The 17,632-nt window shown below is 32.1% G+C and overlaps 1 protein-coding gene across 34 annotated transcripts in view; it reads left to right on the forward strand.

The window, feature by feature from the left end:
- The window catches only part of SOX6 (SRY-box transcription factor 6), a 633,064-nt gene that overhangs the window by 371,168 nt on the left and 244,264 nt on the right, over positions 1 to 17,632 (forward strand). For all 34 annotated transcript variants that reach the window (XM_072793935.1, XM_072793936.1, XM_072793934.1 and 31 more), the window contains one exon: positions 11,611 to 11,700. In XM_072793935.1, the coding sequence (XP_072650036.1) occupies positions 11,611 to 11,700 (90 nt within the window). The remainder of the gene's footprint in view (positions 1 to 11,610; positions 11,701 to 17,632) is intronic.

Below are 17,632 nucleotides of genomic sequence, written 5' to 3' on the forward strand. Positions count from 1 at the left end.
AGGAACCAAATACAAATAAAAATATAGAAAAAATAGCAAGATGGCAAGTTTAATCTCTATTATCAATAATTATATTAAATGTAAATGGACTGATTGTAATAATTTTGAAAGGTAGAGATTGTTAGAATTTAAGAAGATTTAATTAATATACGACTATAAGAAATACGGTAAATATCAATATGTAAACAGATTAAAAGTAGAAGGGTGGGTAAAGATACACTATACAAATACTAGTGATAAGAAAGATGAAGTGGTAATAGTAATATAAAAGTACACTTAAGAAAAAGCAGTATTACAAAGATAAAAATATTTCATAATGCTTAAAGAGCCAACTCATCAAGGAGATATAAAATCCCTAAATATGTATGCATCTAATAACAGAAGTTCAAAATACATGAAGCAAAAGTTGACAGAACTGAAAGGAAAAAAAAGATATGTACAATGCAATTATTGTTGGCAATTTCAATAATCATCTTCCAGAATTTGAAAGGAAAATGAAACCAAACAAACAGAAAATCCAGACTTGAACAACCCTGTCAATCAACCTAAGCTAACTGACATTGATAGAGCACTATACTAAAACACTGCAGAATAATTTTATTCTTTTCAAATGAATATGGAACATCTCATAAGATAAAACATATATTGGATTATAAACCAAGTCAGAATAAATATAAAAAGATTGAAATTCTGTAGAGTATATTCTCTGACCACAATGGGAATAAACTACAATGGTAACAAAAGGAAATTTTAAAAATTCCCAAATATTTGGCAATTAAACCACATACTTCTAAATAAGCCATATACCAAAGAAGAAAAAAACAAAATTATAAAATATATTAAACTGAATGATAATGAAAAAAAAAACCTACCAAAATATGTGGGATGAAACTAAAACACTATTTCAAGGGAAATTTCATAGTTTTAAATATATATATATATATATTTTTTTAAGATTATTTATTCATTTTAGAGAGAATGAGATTGAGAGTGTAGGGGCCGGGGGAGGACAAGCAGGGAGAGGGAGAAAGAATCTAAACTTCCCCTTGAGCACATACCCCAACCATGGGGCTGGATCCTATGACTCTGAGGTTATGACCTGAGCTGAAATCTATAGTTGGATTGAGCCACCAAGGTGCCCCTAAATATATTAAAGTAAAAAAAGATTAAAATTGATTCAAGATAAATACAGGCGCAGCCTGGGTAGCTCAGCAGTTTAAGCGCCTGCCTTCAGCCCAGGGCGTGATCCTGGAGTCCGGGGATTGAGTACCCTGTCGGGCTCACTGTATGGAGCCTGCTTCTCCCTCTGCCTGTGTCTCTGCCTCTCTCTCTCCCTCCCTCTCTCTCTCTCCCTCTCTCTCTGTGTGTGCGTCTATCATGAATGAATAAATAAAATCTTAAAAGAAAAAGATAAATACAGTAAAAATCCAAGGTTTTTGTTTGTTTGTTTGTTTGTTTTGGACAGGCAACCTGATTCTAAAATTTATATGGAAATGCAAAGGACCTAAAATAGCTAAAATAAATTTGAAATAGAAGAACAAATTTGGAAGACTTATTCTTTGTGATTTCAAGAGTTACTAGAAAGCTACAATAATCAAAACAGTTTGGTATGGTGCCAGGTTAATGAATTGATCGATAAAACAGAACAAAGAATCCAGAAATAGACCTATAAACGACTATCGCTCCTCAAAATACACCTTGTGAAAATAAAAAGGCATGTAAACCAGATAAAAATATTTACAATACATATATCTGACAAAAGATATGTATCAGATATACATAATAACTTAAATATATGTGTATAATATGTAATATAAATTCATGTATATATAATTTATATAGATTTGTAGTTTATAAATATGTTTTATAAATTATTTTTCTAAATTAAGTACATAAATAAAATCTTAAAAAATTTAAGTCAGGCACAAAACAGTCCTACTTTTAGAAGAAAGTCCATTTTCAGAGGGGAAAAAAGAGGCATATCAATAAAGACTTATGAATAAATCTCTATATTAGCTCAAAGTAGGCAAAACCTTCATGTCCATAAACAGATGAATGGATAAACAAATTGTGCATTTATACAATGCAAACCTATCCATTGACAAAAAGTACCCCGTTACTAACACATATTACAGTATGATTGAATCTCAAAAATTTTAATTTGTATCCAAAAGATTACCTACTGTATACTCTCATGCTTTTTTTATGAAATTCAAGAGTAGGCAAAACTATTCTGTAGTTATAGATATCAATTCAATGGTTGCCCAGGGCTAGGATTATGGATCAATGAAGGAGCACAGGATAACTATTTTGGAAATGTTCTATTATCTTCTTTGAAGTGACAGGTACATGAATGTATAATTAGACAAAATTCATAGAATTTACATTTAAAATGGTGGTCTTATTATATGTGTATATTAAGTCCCATACAATATGATTAATTTTATTTTTATTTTTTAAATTTTTAAAAAGATTTCATTTATTTATTCATGAGAGACACAGAAAGAGAGTCAGAGACACAGGCAGAGGGAGTAGCAGGCTCCATGCAGGATCCTGATGCAGGACTCAATCCTAGAATCCCAGGATCACACCCTGAGCCAAAAGCAGATGCTCAACCACTGAGCCACCCAGGCATCCCAATATGATTAATTTTAAAAAGCAAAGTAGTTCTGTTGTTGTTTGACACACATATAAGAGTAATTTCTTTTAGTATATTAAGGAACTTATTTTATTTACTATGTACAGAGCTTTGCATTAAGCATTATGGAAGAACACAAAGTGGTATCAAATTTTTCTTGACCAAGATGGAACTTAATATTTAGTTAAGGTAATGCAGTATGAACTTGATCATATATTTAATCATATGGTGGTAAAATGGATAAGTAACAGCAATGATAGATATAGAAAAGAGTTGTAAAATTCAGAGTTAATGAGTTGATCCATGAAGAGAGTATAAAAAGCATAGTGTCTGGCAGATAATATATGCTCAGCCAGTTTATTTTGCTTTTTGGAGAGAATTTCCAACACATAACTGAAGAGGTGGTATTTAATTATGTAGGCCCCACAGAATAGTAGAGTTTTTAGAAAGCAGCAAGAACTGGGGAGGCATTCAGATCAGGAGGCTATCATGAGCAAAGGTGAAGTGAAAAAGCATAAGCTTTGTATGAAAGAGTGATGTATGTTTAGTGTACTCATTTGAGCAGAATGAAAAGTTTCATACAGGAAAAATAATAGGAGGAGAATCACTAGGGTCAGAATATGGAGGGTCTTGAAAACTAATCTAAGAGGTATAACCTTATTTTAAATTTATTATTTATGAATTGCCTTTCCAGAAATAAAACAAATAAGAAAAGATATTTCATCAGAAAAAACTTATTTTGAAACTTCATTGTTTAACATTAAGTATAAAGTCAGTGAAGCCATTTTGATGAACATAAAACTGAAATTGGGGCTTGCTGATGATCTTAGATGGGAGTTTTTTGTTGTGTTTTTGTTTTTGCTTTTGTTTTTGTTTTGTTTTTGTTTTTTAATGAACCCCAGCTTCCACTTTATTTCTGCTTTAATTTCCTTGGGTTGCATCATGTTTAGAAAATCCTAATTTAGATAGCTAAATAATTATAAATAGCAGTCCTATAATAAGTTTACTTAATTTTATTTATTTATTTATTCATTCATTCATTCATTCATTCATTCATTCATTCATTCTTTCATTTAGAGAGGTGTGGGGGAGGAGCAGGAGAAGGAGAGAGAGAGAGAGAGAGAGAGAGAGAGAATCCTCAAGCAGACTGCTTGCTGAGCACAGAGCCCAGCATGGAACATGATCTCACAACCCTGAGATCATGACCTGAGCCCAAATCAAAAGTTAGATGCTTAACCAACTGAGTCACCCAGGTGCCCCTATAACAGTTTAAAGTTTTACATATCTTTCAATAAAGCAGAGGTTTATTTCAAGATTTCCGTAATAAATGTTTTAACCTGGTAGTAGAAGTTAGTGGTTTCCAGTGTGTTGCCATTTGGAACATAACAGATTTGAGTAGGTATGACAGTTTTTGTTCTGGTTTTCATGTTGTTTAGAATTTTTTTTTTTAAGTTGCAAATGGCAGAAACCCAACTCAAACTAGTTTAAGCAAAAACAGGATTCTGTTGGCTTACATAGCTCAGGAGCAGAATTTGACTTGGCTTTTTTAGATGTAAGTATGCTAACATGAGTAAAGATTTTATTTATCTTCTCTCCTGTCTTTCTTTGTATTTTTGGTTTCATTTGTCTTTATTTCACACAGGCTCTCTCCATGTGTCAGAGAAGATGGGCATGACAATACCAGGCCCATATGCTTATAGTTTCCCACCTGAGCTTAAGAGAACCTTTCTGTCTAGTTCCTGCAGAGAATTCTGATTGGGTCAAATTACTCTCTGTGTGGCTAGGAGAAGCAGGAGGAGGCAGGCGGTAGAGCACTATGATTGACAACTCCATCAGGATGATAGTGGTGTTCAGAAATATTTCCCCAAAGAAACCAAAAGAAGGAATATAGGACACAGAAGTTATTATTTCCACAGTCTAATACAGTTTCTAAACAGCAGCTAAATGAGTATTGAAAAAAAGTAAAAATGAAACATTTGTAGAGCCCAAAGAACAGTGTCCCATGTTATATGGTTTGAGTACCTTAGCCTTTGGCATGGAGCGGGAGAATGTAGGGAGGGTCATGAGAGGAGGTCATGATGAGTCATAATTTTACTAATATGGACATCCATGGTTTCTAATGGAACATTTTTACTCATTAAAATTGTAGTAAATTTGAAGGTGTCCCAGGCAATGAGCTACCATGAAAAACCAAGGTCTCAGGCTGCACATTTACTTCTTATACATGAAGATAAAAACTAAGTTGGAAACAATTACTTGGGGAGCCCGGGTGCCTCAGAGGTTTGGCGCCGCCTTCAGCCCAGGGACCTGGACTGATCCCAAAGACCTGGGATCGAGTCCCACATCCGGCTCCCTGCATGGAGCTTGCTTCTCTCTCTGCCTGTGTCTCTGCTTCCATCTGTGTGTCTCTCATGAATAAATAAATAAAATCCTTAAAAAAAAAAGAAAGCGATTACTTTTTAAGTTCAATAGTATTTTTAAGCAGCATCTTAACTATTCCCTAGTGGATGATATTCAGAAAAAGAAAGCTCTTCATTCAAACCAAGACAAGGCATTAAGGAAAAGGCAATCTGAAGGAACAGGAAGACCCAGCATAACAGAGTGTGTGGGGGAGAACTGGCTGTTGAACACTATTGACTTTTCACTGCAGTACCTTCAATTTTTTGTATCCCTCCCCAAGAAACTAGAGTGCTTCACTCTGTCTGAAAGAATTAATAATAGATACAATTATTCATTTTCTACAGTTGGATGCTGTGGTATTGAGACTATAAGACTGATGTTCAAATATGATTTAGTCATTTCAGTAAAATCAGCACCGAAGGCTCTGTCAAGGCTCTGTCACCATGTTTGACCTTGGGGAAGGCAAATGACTTCCTCATCTTGACTCTGTTTTCTGGTTTCTGCAAGGAGGATGTTGCTCTTACTGACCCCTGAAGTCTCTTTCAGCTACAGCAGTAGGCTGTGAGCCTCTGAATCACCTGCTGGATGTTTCCCTCTTTTTCTGTATTGATGCTGGTAGTAGTTGTAATTTGATGAATATGGGAGAGAAATTTGGTTTTGAGTGGTCCCTCTGATACTGTTCTAGGTGCTAAGCAACCTTGGAAAGCAGATGAAACATCTGCATAGGACAATATGACTTCCATGAATGTATGTTAAGTGTCAATTTTAAGGGATTCCCATAAAAGTTATCAAAGACTTTGGTAGATAAAAACAGTGCAAAGAGAGAATATTACACCCAATGTGATGATGTCTGTATGTGTATTTCTGCCAGGTTTCAAGTGTGGATCTTTTTCTCCCTTATGAATATGCCAAAATCTTGTATCTAATAGTTCTAATGACATTTCCAAAGCTCCCACTGACACACATGCATACATACACTCACAGTATATTATCTAGTAAAGTGGCTGTGGAATTAACATTTTTTCCTGGAAGGAAAATATCTGATTTAATGACCGAATCATTTTAAGGCAGCACAACAGAATTTCACAGGAACTAAATCTATTTCTTCACACCGATCATGCATGTTTTACTCAAGCATTGAGTCATTAGCATGTTTATAATGGTTCTAATTTAGCACAACATTTTCTGAATTTTATCCTTGAGTCATTTACAAATTGTTCATATTGAATAAACAAAGGAAACAGATTGCATTTTATACTTAGTAATTTATCTGAAAGAAGAGGGGAGGGTTAATTGTTTTAAAGTTTTGGTCTGTTTGGGGAAGTGAGCCTGCTTTTTCATTGCTAGGCATAAATGCCATTTCTCATATTTTCGGGGATGGGGGGTGCTATGGAGGAGTAAAATGAAAAATTAGGACCAGGGCAAGATTGGCCACTCCCAGAGGGGAGTGTGGAGCAAAAGGGGAGCTGGCACGAGATTATCCAAAACAGTTGGTGCATTCCTTAATGATCAAGTGCTTGAGAAGTCCAGCTCTTCCTGGCAGCGCATCTGTGTTGATGTTTATATCATTGCCCTGCTGTATGGGAAAGGCATGCTTTCTCTTGCTGCTTGGCTAAAAATAGGATGGAATATAGCATTGTATGAGATATTTTAAGATAGCAAAAACATTTAAGAGGTTAAAGGTTTGGCTTTTGGATCAAAAAAGATCAGTGATATAACTCGTGTTTCTTGCAGACTGAATTTTATCTAGAGTTTGTCAGTGATTCGAACTCTGTTAGGCAAGTTATTCTAGGTTCATTTGGTGCAGTCTGAAAAACCCATTCTGCTGTCTTTTCTGTCAGCTTCCCAGCATGAAGAGCAGGCCTGAAAACAGCCTCTATTTATACCCCCTTGTTCGTATTTGGAAAATCAGTTGTTTCATTGGAGAGAGGGAGAGAGAGAGAAGGACAGCACGAGCAGTCGTCAGGGAGTGTGCTTTGTACGTTATAGTGACTTCAAAATAAAACTGGCACATTTTAGTGTCTAATTATTTTTAGTGAGCTTGGAGGGTTTTAATTAAAATTTAAGAGTGCTCTTCAAGCTCTCCAAGCTCCAATTTTATCCCACTGTATTGTGGAGCACTTGTCACTGTGGAAAAATGTACAGTAACTGGCATGTGTGTCTGTGTTTCCTAATGAAAAATGTGGGATGGATGATTAGCAGGAGTATAAATATATGTAGTCAGAACTAGTTGTAAACCAAGGTCAAAGGTACTTTTGATAAGCTATCATTTTTCTTGAATACATAGAAAATTTATTGCATTTGAAATTTATGATTCTTATGGTAAAAATAAAAGGAATTGATTTAATATTATCTTAAAAGAGTTAATAAAGCAGTAGAAAATCTGCATACTGGGGCAGCAGTCATGGTTTTTGTCACTCAAATATTTTAAACTTATTTTTTATGTCATGTTTCTAATGTTTTAGCATTTATAACTTTATCACTTTGAGGCAAAAGGAAGAGTGTTTACTCACAGGTGAATTGTTTTAAAGTACCTGTGCATTAAAAAATTTTCCCATTATTCTTTCCTATTCCCCCATGCTTTAATTTTAGCAATGAGATATTTATTTACTCTCTTTGACACATTTGAAATTCCTTCACTTTCTGCAGAATAGGGGTTATTACTGCTGTGGCTTTTAAAACTAGGAATAATTTAAAATTGTCCCTGAAGTATTATGATGCAGGTTAGGAAATAAATACCTCACATACTCTCACCTCAATTTCTCTTGTTTAATGAAATTAATTGTTAGCATGATAAAGCATTCTTAACTTACCTGGCCTGAAACCTATATACTTAGGAAGCAGAAAAATTGCTCTGCAATCCATTATGCAGGATATTTATTAAAAATTATTTCTGAATTGTGTTTTACTTTTTTCTTTTTCTTGAAAAACTTAAATTGCAAAGGAAAATAGAAAAACCAAAAACTATGTGGCTGAGAATTGATTTTAACATGTCAAAATCTTTTACATCCTTGATTAAAATATAAGCAAGAATTGAAGTCGAGCTCTCAGTTTTCGAGTCTTGATTTAATCATATTATTTACAAAAATTAGACAAGATAAATATAAAGTCCTGCATTTCACGGAATATGTATTGGCTTATGGGCACTAATTCTTTCAAAGTAAGATGAATTAATTTTGACATTTTCCACTTCTACACTGCAGTATTTTGGCCTACATTGATTTTTCATATGTATATATTATGGTGACATTTTTAAAAATTTTCTAATGTGGTTCTTTCTCTTAATTTCCAAAAAATATGTAGTTCCTCTCCTATTTTTTTTTTTTTTTTTGCTGAGGACAACTCAGTCAAACTAATAAAATTTGAATAATCAAACAGTAAAATATGCTATATAATTGTTTCATGTTTTGAGAACTGTGGAACTAATGTAAGTGTATTAGTTGTTTTCAAGTCAATTGTATAAAACATTTTTCTGTATAAAATAATCTAAGAATACCTAGGTGATGTTCAGTACTTTTATTCCATTTGGAATCCTCCATGACTACTGATTTTATGCCAGTCTGTGTGGTCTTACTCTTCCCGTGTACCTAATACAATCTGGACTTCTTTACTTATTCTGACCTCTTTGGTTTTTGCATTTGTGTGTGATCAGAATGGAGTAAAGTATGAATTGTTCAATTACTTCTTTACAGATACTACTGTTAATGTAGTTGAAGGATGTGCCACATAGAGGATGAATACTTACTTTTAATTTGCACCCTTACCTGGATATTGTTTTGAGTAGGAAATTTGAAAATATCAATTTTCATTTACAACTTTATCTATTACATATTTCCTCATTCCAAGTCAGAAACCCCTCAGTGATGGCAGTAGTGTCCTTTACCTGTGTGGTACTCATTAACAATCTGTATCTTTTTGTCCTTTTACCCTCATTTTACTTACTTTACATTATAGTATGAAGCGTGATTAATACTAATTGTGGCGTGGCCTTTGACGTTTGGCAGTCAGATAATTAGGTGAGAGAACTGAGAGTTTTTCAAGAGACTTCCTGGGTTCTGAATCTTCCTGGAATCTCTTAGAATTGTGATTAAATTGATAAGGCTGTATGTAGTGATTTTTATTGCCCTATAGTTAAAGGAAATCAGTGATCATTATTAAATATTTTTATGACTTATAAATATAGACATGAAAAAGCTGCTTTATTTTTTCCCCTCAGTTTCTTCTACTGAAATGGGAACTCATATTAGCTAGATTAACTCAGCATTATGGTGAGGATTAATTTTTTAATAGGAATGTGAAATGCTTTGATGTTATTAACCATTTTATTAATGAGTAGCTTTTATGTGAAGCTGTGTACACACGGTCTGATTTATGTTTGAAGTATGTATTCCTGTTGTCCATACAGTTCTATTTTTCTCCCATGAAGCTTCAGCATTCTTTTCCTGGAGCTCTGAAAGATTTCAGGCCTATTTATAGAAACGAGAGACATATTTTCGCCTGTTTTACATTTAGTGTGTATCTAATCCTAGTTTATGAACTTGCTCTGAATTTGTGATCATTACTAGTAAATTGGGCCTTTGTCTTTTACTATTATAATATATATTCTCAACTCAAATTTGAACCAAACAAATTATGCTTTAGCATTTATATCAGTGATTATCAGCTTAGTGCAATGTTACAACATGTATGAAAGGGTTAAAAAAAAGGCACTAACAAAACTGAGTAGTATAGGAAGTTGAAGACATTTAGTTGATTATTCTTATCCATGATCTGATGTTCTATTGATCTCTCTCAGAAATTTAAACCCGAGTTGGGAAAAACTAATCTCTGTTAGGCATGGCTTTGAGGATTTACTTCTTAACTCCCAAACTTAGTGTTATCATTTTTATTACTTTAGCATAAAAACAAAGTAAGTACAGACAAAGAGTATAGTGTGTTTTTGAATCTAAAATAAAAGTAGCATAAGAAACCATTTTGGAAATTAAATGCAAACTGGTATATACATATGCACACAGGTCCTTTTGGAAAGTCACTCAGAATCCAATTTTTAATCATGGTAGTAGATCACTTGTTGAAGCCTAAAAACATAATGACTAGGAAAGAATAGAAGGAAAGGAGGGGGGAAAGATAAATGGAAGAAGGAAGGGAAGGGGCAGTGAGCTTGCACTTAATAGAATCAAGCTGACTTCTATTTAGATAGAACTTTAGCTTCTGCAATAGCGAGCCAGTATGGTTGGTGTTCTTCATCAGCCAATTCATGACACACTGATCTGGATTCCATCCGTTCCTTGATTGATTGATCATGTCACGGACAAATGTTAATTGTTTTCACCAATACATTCTAACGATGCAATGGTCTTCTCATCTCTTACTGGGGGCTCACGGTCTTTTTCTAAAGCTTATCTAGTTTCTACAACCCTTTAGATCCATCTTGACCTTACACCTCACTCTGAAAAATTCAAGGAGGATTTAGAAGTTGGAGGAAAAAAAAATGAAAGGGAAAATGCTAAAGAGATAGGTACCGATATGGGAGAGGAAAGGCATTTGGAATTGAAGTAACTATTTTAAATATAATTTTAAAAAGAAGTTATCAGAATTTTGACACTTGGAATGTTAAAGTTTAATGGGAGTATGCTTTGCACTGAGGATTTAGTATTTAAATCTGCATTCCCTTTCGGAAACATGGCCTATTTGTTAAGATTTGAAACTTAAAAGATATATATAGTTGTGAGCAGTAGCTCTAGTTGCAAACCCATCTGAATAGAGGGAAAAAAACTCATTGAGAAAATTTTGCTAATTATTAGAACATTCTAAAATTGAAATTTCTGTAACCTTTATGAATCTTTATAGAAACAAGTATAATCACTCTCTATAATCTAGTATGCTGCTTAGATATGCAGTAGGGCAAATAGTGTTTGAGTATTTTCTTTATAAGAATATATATCTCTTTCTATATAAGAGAAAAGGTTAAGTAGGTTTTATTACCGAGGGAAAGAGAACATCTTGACTTTATTTTCTTTGAATTTTTCTCTAAATGGGTATTTTAGAAAAATTGCCATATGTTTATTTCTTTTCTTAAGGACTAAGTGGTTACACTTTAATTGTTTTTTTCTCTGTTGAAGATTTGTCTTTCTTCCTTGAATAGCACATGAATTTTGCTTAGACTCAAAAAAAAAAAATCACCTGGATTCAAAGGAACAACATCTAAAGTTAAATGTATCATGGGAAAGAGCCCCCTTTTCTGTCCTGTCAGTCTAAGAAATGATAAATGCTGACTGAATATTAATAGAATTATATTTATAATGTACCAAGATAAAATTATTGAACATTATCTTTTTTTTCCTGGGAATAATTTAAATAATGTGGTAAAAATAAATTTAGTTGTGGTATTTTGTGATAGATACAGTAATATAATTGTCTGTATCCTAGGGTTAAAACAACAATGAAAAATAGCTTTGATCATTTTTAAATGAGAGAATTTCTCCATAAACTGGCTTTTTGGATTTGTAATATTTTAATACTTATAAAATACATATGTAATATTTTTAATACTTACTTTTTTACTCTAATAGATTCCTCCTGCATGGAAAAACTACTTTCAAAAGATTGGAAGGAAAAAATGGAAAGACTAAATACCAGTGAACTTCTTGGAGAAATTAAAGGTACAAAATACAAAATATCAAGCATATCAGTGTAGAGAATGTTATTCTGTATAAAGACATGCTCGCTGATCTCTGTACTCTAACATTAAATTCTTACCTCTAATATTTGTTCATATATGAGAGGGTAAATGTATAGTGTGCCCTTGAACTTTTATTCTTTATAATGTTTGCAGAATGAAATTTTTGCCTTCTCTTTTTATTAGTCTATAAACATATAAATTATAAGATTAATTGCTTCATTAATTTAATAGGAAGGTATGAAAAAGAAACAAATGTCAAAAGATGAAGAACAATTAAGTTAAAGATAATTTTAGTCTTTCCTCTTGAAATCATAATAATGGCATAATTTATGGATCCAAATCGTTAATTTGAATTTCTCCTGGTCAAAGAAGGTCAAGGGTAGCACCTATAAAAAAGAGTTTCTAGACTGTGTTGTACACAGTGGCTTATGGGTGGATTCTGAGGCTTGATTACCTTTCTTAAGTCCTGGCTCTGTCACCTTCTAACTGAGTGACCTTGGACAAGTCCCTGAACTTTTCTGTTTTGAATTCCTTGTATCTAAAGTAGGGGAGGAAGAGTTCCTACCTCACAGGCTCATTAAGAGGATTAATACAAGTAAAGTTTTTAGAACAATTCCTGGCACTTAGAAACCGCTCATAAGAGTAAATTGTTGCTGCTGTCTTCATTAGCATACCCGCAGGATCATAGGTTGATTAATCTCAAACAGATTTCATAGGATCTAACTTTTCATGACCTCTGACCCTGATGAGGATGAGCACCTTTAGTCCTGAAGGACTTTAGTGTGATTGATGTTATTATTTCGAGTCAAGTTAAGAACCATTACAAAATTAAGTTTCCCTATCAGTCAGGAAGTTATTCTTCTTCCCCCACTTTCTCTTGTTTATGCTTTTGTGGAGCTAAAGTACTGTTTTACTGGTTTTGGTATCATGAAAAGAATCAATGGCCATTAATTAATTCTATTGGTTGTCTCATCAACAAAGAGGCATCACTCCGATTTGCGTTAACAATTTGGGAACTTAGATTAGTTTTCTGAATTATCAAACAACTTCAGGTAAATCTGCCTATTGGTCATGGATTAATCTCATTTAAGATAAACATCTGGCAATATCTATCTGGTGAAAATGTTATTTTTAATTTATTACAGAAAATTGCCTAGTGTTCAGGAATGTTGTGTCAATTCAAATGAAGACAAAAGGAAGTCATCTCTTTTCCAGGGAATAATTAATAATTTATTCCATTAACTAATACAGTATTAAAATTTTGTGGAAATTGGATATTATTTTGCATTTCATGGCTTCTGTTCTGTACTCATAAAGGCCATTTGCTATTTTGGAGGGAAAAAACTTAACTTATAACTGACGGGTAGAAAGAAAGTCATTAGTGACATATTCTCTATCCAGCTGCAATAACATGTTGTGTGCTACTTTGCACGTCATTCTGTGTTTTCTATCCTTTCCAAAGTCATTGGTTTTACAACAGTGAGAACAGAAATGGTTTATGCAAAGGCAAGCTTTTGCCAGCATGAATGATGGGGGTCTTGCTTTTTCTTAGTAATGTGGAAGCTAACATTTTATTATGTTATGATTCAGCATCAACTTTTTATGCTTTGGGTTATCTTCTCCTTCTCAACCCCCTTTCCATATTTCTTTACTTTTCATTTTGATTATGAATTTACAATGCAAAAACTGTACTAGCCTTAGATAGTCAACTAAATCTTGAAAGCAAAAACACATGCAAAATTAGGTTTTTCAAATTCTTTAACTTTTTTTCTGGATTCTATATGTGATATGTGAACTTTCATTTGTGTGCTACTCTCAGTTTTAGGAGCATAGGAGATAAGGATTTTTACTAAATTTTTCTCTTTTTTTTTTGGATTTTTACTAAATTTTTCATTGTGATTTACTCTATATAATTGTTTCTTTTTACATCCTAAACCTTTGTGTCACCATAACTGTTACATAGAAGACATACCAATAATATAATAAGAACTGAAATAAAATGTAGTTTAAATTGTATTCAGATAGCTTGTTTCAACTACTGCTAAAACTCAACATGCATTTTTCCTGTAGATGAGATCAGGCCAGTTATTATCCACCTAACTTAGTTACAATTATTCTGAAATTCTAAAGTGATTTAAATACTATTTGCAAGAAATACATACTATTGTGGGTTATCAGTATTTTATATCTCAAGCACTATTGCATTTTTAGTACCTCTTATTATTTTTCTCTCATTACAAAATATGTTATGAATGAGTTTACAACAAATTCCCTCATTACATATTTATTATAAAAATATAGAAATACAAAATAAAATAATTAGTTAATTAATGAATTCTGGTTTTTTTGCCCTTTTCCATTTTAATTAATGCATGAGCCTAGGAGATAAGATTCTTACTAAATTTTTCATTTTAATTTACTCTACATAATTGTTAATTTTTTTCCTTAAAATCAGAATCATCCTTTTATAATCTGTTCTTCTGACTTGATATATTATGAATTTCCTTGTGATTAAGTCATCCTAAATGCTATTTTTATTTACAGAAAGTATTGAACAAAGTGAAGTTCTCATAATTTAACTGAGTCTTTTATTCAACATTTAAATAGTTTTTTATTATTTGTCTTTATAAAGAAAAATTTGAATATGCATAACTTTTAAATAATTTTTAGTATTAATTGGTGGTTATTTTCTTAGGATATTTTCCTAAAAAGTGAGACTCCTGTCAAAGCATGTGTTCTTTTTAAAAAAGTCTTGATTCATACTGCCAAACTGCCCTTGCAGAAAGGGTATAGTGTTCTGCTCTCACCAACAGTATCTGCAAGTATTCTCTTGCCCTCAATGACAAGTATTATTACTTTAAAAATTTCTTGCCAGTTTTGATAGGGGAAAATGATACACTACTGCGGATTTAATTTGAACTTCTTTAATTATTACTGAGAATGAAGCATTTGACATAAATTAACTTGCGTTAAATGTCTCTTCCTTTGAGAATTGACTATTTATGTTTTTTGTCCATTTTTCCTTTAAAGGATTTGTCTAGTTCTTATGGTTTGGTGATACTCTCAGTGTATATTTTAATGGTATTCACCTTTATCTGTCATACATGTTACATCTTATCATTTTCTTTTATTTTACTGTTTTTATTGTCAAATCTTTCTCTCCCTTTTAATGCTCTTTCATGTTCGGGGTTTGTTTAGAAAAGCTTCTCCCACTCTATTATATTTTATTCCAAATTTTTTACTATAGTTTTATTCATTTAACTCTTTAATTCCTCTTGAATACATTTTGATGTATAATTTCAACTAGAAATACAACTTAATTTTTTTTCTTAAACTGTTAACCAAATAACTCTGTATCATTTATTAAATAACCCATCTTATCTCTTCTAACTTGATAAAACATCTTTTATCATACTGATTGCATATTTGAAACCATTTCTCAGTTTTTGGTTCGAGCCTATTGATCTATCTAAACTTTTATTAATATTGTGCTATATTAATCACTATAGCTTTATAGTATCTTTGAAAAGTAAATTTGCAAGATCACATTAATAATTTTCTTTAAGGTGTCTGCATGCTTCTTTAAAGTTTATTTTAGGCTTACTTTAAGTATTAATTAAAATAAAATACTTTTTTGAAAGGTTATATTATATGTATGTGAAATTATAGGGTCAAGTGACATCTTTATAATAATGAATCTTTTTATTTAAAATCATTTATCCTTTTATGTCACTCAACAATTTGTTTTTTAAATATAGATTCTGCATGTTTCTTTTGATGTTTTCTCTATAATGTTTAATATTTTTGCTTGCTCTTGTGGATGTGATATTCTCCATTCTGTTTCCCTTTTGTTACCACATTTAGGAATGCTAGTGAATTTTGTTGGTTCACTTTTAACTTTCCTCTTTCTTGAACTTACTAGCTCTAGTCATATTTCAGCTGATATGTTTTCTCTTTTATGGAAGTTATATGTCCCTTATTTATCCCTTCTCATATTACACTGCCTAGAATATCAAGAATGATAGTAAGTAATACACATGATGGCAAGTATTTTGTGCAGTTTTTAATTTATGGAATTGTTTTTAATATTTCATCACCAAGTATTAAGATATTTAAGACATTCTTTGTTAGTGAAAAAACATTCTAGTCATAGATTATTAGGAATTTCTATGAGAAATTCCATTTTATTTTATGGTATATCTTATTGATTTTTGTTTTACAAATTTACTGATGAAATAAACCCTGATTAGTCATGGTGTAGTCTTATTTTAATGTACCGAATAATTTTATTTGCTCATATTACAGTTGTTATTTTTGCATCTGTCATCATAAATGAGATTAGTTTGTGTTTTTCTTTATTTGTACTATCTTTGTTAATTTTTAGTACCAGAGTTTGTGGTTGAACTAGAAAGCTTTCCCTCCGTTTTTAGGCTATGTATTGACTAGATAGCATGAGAATTACTTATTCCTTGAAATTCTGAAAGAATATGCTTATAAAACATCTAGGACTAGAGTTTTCTTTGGTAATAATTGTTTTTTTTTCTACATTTTCAATTTCTCTTTAAGTCAGTTTTTCCAGGAAAAAAATTTCCTAGAAAATTGTAAGTTTCACTGAGATTTTCAAATGCATTAGTATTGGTATAAAATGCAAGATCACTTATTTTAAGTTTTTATTTGCTGTTTTGTATTCCATTTTAAATTTTGCGTATTTGTGTTCTGTCCCTTTTGCCCCTCAATTTTACTTGCCAGTAGTTTTTCTATTTATCTTTCCTCCCAACACCCCAGTAAGTATCCAGTTTTTAGATTTATTTCTCAATTCTACTGCTTTTCAGAACGCCAACTACTTCATCTTGGTTTTACCTATATTATCTCTCCTTTGCTTTTTCCTTATCCTTTTTTTTTTGTTTGTTTCTGATACCCTCTAAGTTCCTAAACTGAATACTTCAATTTAAATAATGTTTCTTTAATAATAAAGGTACTTTTGGCCATGAATATATTTGTAGAAGTAGCTTTATGCATCCCATAAATTTGAGCTTTTAGAATTCTCATAGTCATTATTTTCTCTTATATTTATTCTTAACTTTACATCTTTTGTATTCAAGAGTGGAATAAAGCTCAGGAAGGAAGGAAACATAACTTTTATTATTACTACTTAAAAATTCTATGGTGGTTAGGTGCCCAATGGAAATTTAAGTGTTGGCAGTAGAATGGTTAAGAACAGTATTAAAAAATGAATCTTAAATCTAGTGAGTTTAAGATGACCACATATTTAGAAGCAATACAGTAATAATCTTCCTAGAGTCTACTTAAAAAAAAAAAGACTGCTGGGGCACCTGGGTGGCTGTCAGTTCAGTGTTTGACTCTTGATTTCAGCTCTGGTCATGACCTAGGGATTGTGGGATCAAGTCCCACTTTGGGCTCCACGCTCAGCATGGAGTCTATTTGTTCTTCTTCCTCTTCCTTCCCTTACTCATACTCTCTCTCTCTCTCAAATAAATAAATAAAATATTTTTAAAAGTGGATTCAAAATTAAAATCTTACTGTCTAAATGAAGCAAAGCAATATTTGAAACCTTTAAATAGGAGTTGGAATATTGCTCAAGTTTGAGAAATGCTGAATCATGGATTTTCAATGGGTCTATATCTAGGTCTTGTCTAATATTTTTAAAAAGAAAATCCCATCCCCACCACCATATTTTCATAAGTAGGCTCCTTTCCAGTAGCAGAATTAATTGAAGATAGAATGCTATAAATGGCATAAATTTAATAGCAGTAATCTCAAAGCAATGTTCAAACCAGGTTAATGTCATCACAAATATTCCTAAGTAACTATTATTAAGAACTTAAATGAAATATAAAGTGATTAGAATTTTGTTTTGGTCTGGTTGTTTCTGAAGTATTGTGTTCTAATTG

This window comes from Canis lupus, chromosome 23 (assembly GCF_048164855.1).
Source record: "Canis lupus baileyi chromosome 23, mCanLup2.hap1, whole genome shotgun sequence".
Classification (NCBI taxonomy): domain Eukaryota; kingdom Metazoa; phylum Chordata; class Mammalia; order Carnivora; family Canidae; genus Canis; species Canis lupus.